The 5,348-nt window shown below is 45.6% G+C and overlaps 1 protein-coding gene across 1 annotated transcript in view; it reads right to left on the bottom strand.

Annotated features, from left to right (window-relative positions):
• Window positions 1-1,316: 1,316 nt before the first annotated feature.
• Window positions 1,317-5,348, bottom strand: part of LOC143300564 (chymotrypsinogen B-like) — a 13,212-nt gene continuing 9,180 nt past the window's right edge. The window contains exons 5-8 of the mRNA XM_076614321.1: window positions 5,236-5,348; window positions 4,676-4,834; window positions 3,647-3,795; window positions 1,317-3,078 (exon numbers count right to left, since the gene is read on the bottom strand). The exon at window positions 5,236-5,348 is cut by the window's right edge and continues 96 nt beyond it. Coding sequence (XP_076470436.1) covers window positions 2,920-3,078; window positions 3,647-3,795; window positions 4,676-4,834; window positions 5,236-5,348 — 580 coding nt within the window. The 3' untranslated portion in view covers window positions 1,317-2,919. The remainder of the gene's footprint in view (window positions 3,079-3,646; window positions 3,796-4,675; window positions 4,835-5,235) is intronic.

Here is a 5,348-nt window from a genome sequence, read left to right as displayed (position 1 = left end):
GGCTGTACTGAGTGAGTTAATTTAAACGGCGGAAGGAGAGGATTGGTTTGGTCCACGCTTTTTCCGTCCCTGCCGAGCCCCAGCCATTGTGGACACGATGAATTCACTGCCCCATTGACTGTAAAAGGGCCTACGGCGGAACCTGTATAACTTTCTTTTCAAAAAGGGGAAGGTCTGGTATGCACGATGTTAGTGATCCTTGGTAAGCGTGTCAAGGTGGGGTTGGGCATGGCCATCACGATTTTACCACAAAGTGCTCTGTGGTTCGATCTTCTATTCTGGTGGTGACAGTGGTAATTCTTCTTCTTCTGCGTTCGTGGGCTGCAACTCCCACGTTCACTCGTATGCACACGAGTGGGCTTTTACGTATATGACCGTTTTTACCCCGCTATGTAGGCAGCCATACTCCGTTTTCGGGGGTGTGCATGCTGGGTATGTTCTTGTTTCCATACCCACCGAACGCTGACAAGGATTACAGGATCTTTAACGTGCGTATTTGATCTTCTGCTTGCATATACCCACGAAGGGGGTTCAGGCACTAGCAGGTCTGCACATATGTTGACCTGGGAGATCGTAAAAATCTCCACCCTTTACCCACCAGGCGCCGTCACCGTGATTCGAACCCGGGACCCTCAGATTGAGAGTCCAACGCTTTAACCACTCGGCTATTGCGCCCGTCTAACTTTCTTTTCAAAAAGGGGAAGGTCTGGTATGCACGATGTTAGTGATCCTTGGTATTCGTGTCAAGGTGGGGTTGGGCATGGCCATCACGATTTTACCACAAAGTGCTCTGTGCTTCGATCTTCTATTCTGGTGGTGACAGTGGAAATGAAACTGATATTAAACACAATTGTTTTTAGAATACACGCATGTACGCACGCACACAGCACTTGCACGTGCACACACTACATGCACGCACGTTTACAGACACACACACACTCACACAGACATATACCGTTGTCGTTTCTTTTCTCCGTGTGTATATGGCGTGCTTGCGTCATAATGGCTGCGGAAGAGTGACTCTGTGTGTGTGTGTGTGTGTGTGTGTGTGTGTGTGTGTGCGTGTGTGTGTGAATGCGCGCTCGCGCAAGTATGCGTTTCGAATGTGTGCATACGTGCGTTCGTGTGTATGAGTGTTTACTTGCGTGTGTTGTGTTGTGGTGTGTTGTGGTTGTGGCGTGGTGTGATGTGTGTGTGTGTGTGTGTGTGTGTGTGTGTGTGTGTGTGTGTGTGTGTGTGGTGTGAGCGTGTGCTTTTGCGCGCGTATGTGAAGATGTAGAAGAAAGAAAGCCATATGGTCGCTTTTTTTCCCCCAATTTTCTATTCCGATGTTTTATTCAGACATGTAAACCGAAACAAAAATGGAAAGTGAATCAGGACCCCTTTCAATCACAAACATAGCACGTTCAAATGGGAAGGAAAATGTTTTTTAAAGCAGTCTGTGGAAAGACATCATTACAAGACACGCAGACATGTCCTAAAGAAATAATCATTGTCATAAAAAGAAACACAAATAATTTTCAAGCTTTCAAGTCGTGGAACATCAAATCCAGTACAGAAGCAGGATTTTAAAAGTCTGAACACAGCAAGCGGTCTACATTACTTTAGCATTCGATGCGTAAGGACAGGTAGGGAGAGGAGGAAGAGGAGGAGGAAGAGGAGGAGGAAGAGGAGGAGGATGGTGGATGAAGAAGAGGAGAGGAAAAGAGGCGGAGAGAAAGAAAGGCAGACAGACAAAAAACAGAGACAGACAGAGACAAGGACTGTGACAGACAAAGACAGAGACAATGAGGACAGGACTTAGAGACAGAAACAGACAAATGTATCCTTAGACGTGACTGACTTTCTTAAAAAACAAAACAAAAACAAACAAACCCAGATCAAATGAATTAAAAATAAATACAGAAAGATAGGTACATAACAACAACAACAACAACAACAATAATAATAACAGCAACAACAACAATAATAATAATAATAGTAATAATAATAATAATAATAATTTCAAATTACAAATCAATTCAAACGACTGAAGAGAGATGAAGCGCTGATGACATCTGCACTGGTTGGCCACGACAGCTTTAAACATTTTATTGATTCACATGGCTATAAACCTGTATGCACCAAATAACTACATATAAGCAATATTTCCGTAGTTCGTGCAAGTCTGGTTTACCAGCCCCGTCACGTGAGTGGAATTATATTGATTTTTTAGCACATTACAATCACTTAGCTCAAAGAGGGGGGTGGAGGGATGGTTAAGACGTTTATCTGCCAATACTGTGTCCGTGCGGGTCTGGGTTCGAATCCCTCAAGTCTCGCCCTGAGCGTATTGTCTGTCATTCGGATGAGGCGATAAACTGAGATCCCGTCTGCATCACGCACTTGGCGCACTGAAACAAGAACCCAGGGCAACCAAAGTATTGTCCTCTGGCATAAATGTGTCGAAGAAATCCATTCTGACCGGTGCACAAAGAAACCAGCGTGTGCGCATGCACCCAAGACCCGAATGGTTTATGCTGTTGAGTCAGGCATCTGCTTAGTTAACAGATGTGGTGTAGCGTATATGGACTTGTCCGAGCGCAGTGACCTCTCCTTGAGAAACTGAAACTGAAACTGAAACTTAGCTTGTTGCTGCTCTGTGTTTTCTACATGTTGTGGTTTTGTTGTTGTTGTTTCTGTTGTTCTTCATGCTTTTGTTTTTTTGTTTTGTTCTTTTCAATCAAAGATTTGTTTATGCAAACACACACACACACACACTGAAACTCAAAACTACCCCGAATCCAAAAAAAACACAAAAAAAACAGCAGCAGTAGCAGTAGTAGAAGTGGTTGGTTCCCACGAGCGACATAATGACGTGCACCCCTTTGTACATGACGTCATCATGATCATGACGTCAAAGGCGATGATGTCATCCCGTCAGGGGTTACTTCTGATGGTGTCGTAGATCCATTGCTGGTAGGGGGTGACGTCAATGACGTAGGGGTTGACCGGGTCCTGACAGAGGCCGAAGGGAAGGATTCCTTGCACTGACCATCGGCTGCCGTCATAGCACAACACGGGGCCGCCCTGGTCGCCCTGAAGTGACGTCATTCGTTCACATCACGTCATGGTGTACGTCATCAATGACTTTCAAAAAAAAAAAAAAAAATCCCTCTCCTAACTGGTAGAAATCTATCGTTGATTCTGATTAACAAAAGAATAAGTCAAACAAAAATTAAGACCGACAATCAGTCATCCTCTCCCCACCCCCTGCCCCAAACCCTCTACAACGTAGCCCCCACCCCCCTTCTTCCCACACACGGGCTGACACGAATACACACACACACACACACACACACACACACACACACACACACACACACACACACACACACACACACACATTTTTTATTCAAACATTCAAGTATTCATCTTTGATCCACCCCCATACCCCCTCCTTCTACCCGTTTATCCCCCATGTTACCATTCAACCCCTCTCCTCTTCTACCTTTCAAATGATAACATTCAAATGTGGAAATCAATACTTTAATAAAATGTCTGCAATCATCAGTAGCCTGTGTGTGATGGAACATTAAACACACACACACACACACACACACACACACACACACACACACACACACACACTACACACAATACACACCAAGCAGGTTTCCAGATTCAAATCCGAGGACTGACAAGCGGAAGAGTTGAAGCGCGCAGGACCGGAAGCGAAGACTGTTGTCTGCAGGAAGTCGCAGACGTGGTCTTTGTAGATCTTCACGGCGCCCTGCTTCAGTGTGCCGTCAGTGCCTGGAATCACAACGAAACACACCAATCATTCAATCAATCAATCGATCGATCACTCACTCACTCAATCAATCAATCAATTGGGTAGTTGGGCGATCGCTAGGACAATCAATCAATCATTCAGTCGATCAACCGATCTGTTAGTCGGACATTTTGGATGATTGATCAGTTATCAAATAATCATTCAATTGCTCAATCAATCAAACAGTCAGTCATTCAAGCAATCAAGCAAGCAATCGATCAATCAGTCACTCACTCACTCAATCAGCCAATCAATCAACCAATCAATTAAACAATCAGCCAGTCACTCAAGCAAGCAATCAGTCACCCACCCTCAATCAATCAATCAGTCAGTCAGTCAGTCACTCAAGCAAGCAATCAGTTAGTCACCCACCCTCAATCAATCAATCAGTCAGTCAGTCAGTCACTCAAGCATTCAACCAGTCAATCAATCAATCAGTCAGTCACTCAATCAATTAATCAAACATTCACTCACTCAAGAAATCAATCAGTCAATCAATCAATCAGTCACTTACTCAAGCAAGCAATCACTCAAGCAATCAAACAGTCTGTCAGTCACTCAAGCAATTAATCAGCCAATCAACCAACCATTGTGAATGCTCATACGTTGCAATCGATCGATCTGATATTCATATCGGTAAAAACTTCAACGTACCAGTCCATACACCAGTCCACTGATTAATCGATCTGTCGCTCTCTCTCTCTCTCTCTCTCTCTCTCTCTCTCACTCACACACACACACACACACACACACACACACACACACACACACACACACACACACACACACACACATCCCTCACCCCCACCCCCGGGGAAAAAAAAAAGAAGAAAGGAATAAATGAAAACTCAATGCACGTGCCCCTGTAGTCTCTGGTTTCGAAGCCCCAACCCAGAATGACGCACTGATCGAAGGTGTCACAAGAGGATGACGTCAGCGATGACGAAGACGGAAGGCACGCGACAGAGGCACAGAAGTTGCTGATTGGTTCAGCCGTTTTGATCAGAGCCAGGGCGTTTCCTGCACACAGATGTTCGATTTGAATTTCAGTTTCAGTTTCCCGAGGAGGCGTCTCTACGTTCGGACAAATCCATATACGCTACACCATATATATCTGCTATGCTAGGCAGATGTCTTACCAGCAGTATGACCCAACGCGCTTTTTGTCAGGCTTTGAGTGCATGCGTAGTGTGTGTGTGCGTGTAAGCGAGTGTGTGTGTGTGTGCATGAGTGTCAGTGTGTGTGTGTGTGTTCTTGTGCACGTAAGCGCGTGTGTATCTGTCTTGCGCGCGGCATGCTCGCGCCCGCTTGCATGCAAAAGAACAAATCGAAACAGGAGAAACTGGACCATCAGTTCACTGGCAGGGCGAATGGTCGGGAACGGGCATAACAGGGAAAACACCTTGGCTTCCTTTGCTTACCGTTGATCACCTGGTTGTCGGTAAGGTCAAGGTCGGTGAGGTAGCGAAGGGGAGCGAACTCGGGGTGCACGAAGCCCCGTGCCACGGGCACGAACTGCTCCAGAGGCCGAGAG

Source organism: Babylonia areolata, chromosome 26 (genome assembly GCF_041734735.1).
Source record: "Babylonia areolata isolate BAREFJ2019XMU chromosome 26, ASM4173473v1, whole genome shotgun sequence".
NCBI classification, from domain to species: Eukaryota; Metazoa; Mollusca; class Gastropoda; order Neogastropoda; family Buccinidae; genus Babylonia; species Babylonia areolata.
Note: the sequence above shows the minus strand (reverse complement) of the source record. Positions and strands in the feature narration are given on the sequence as shown.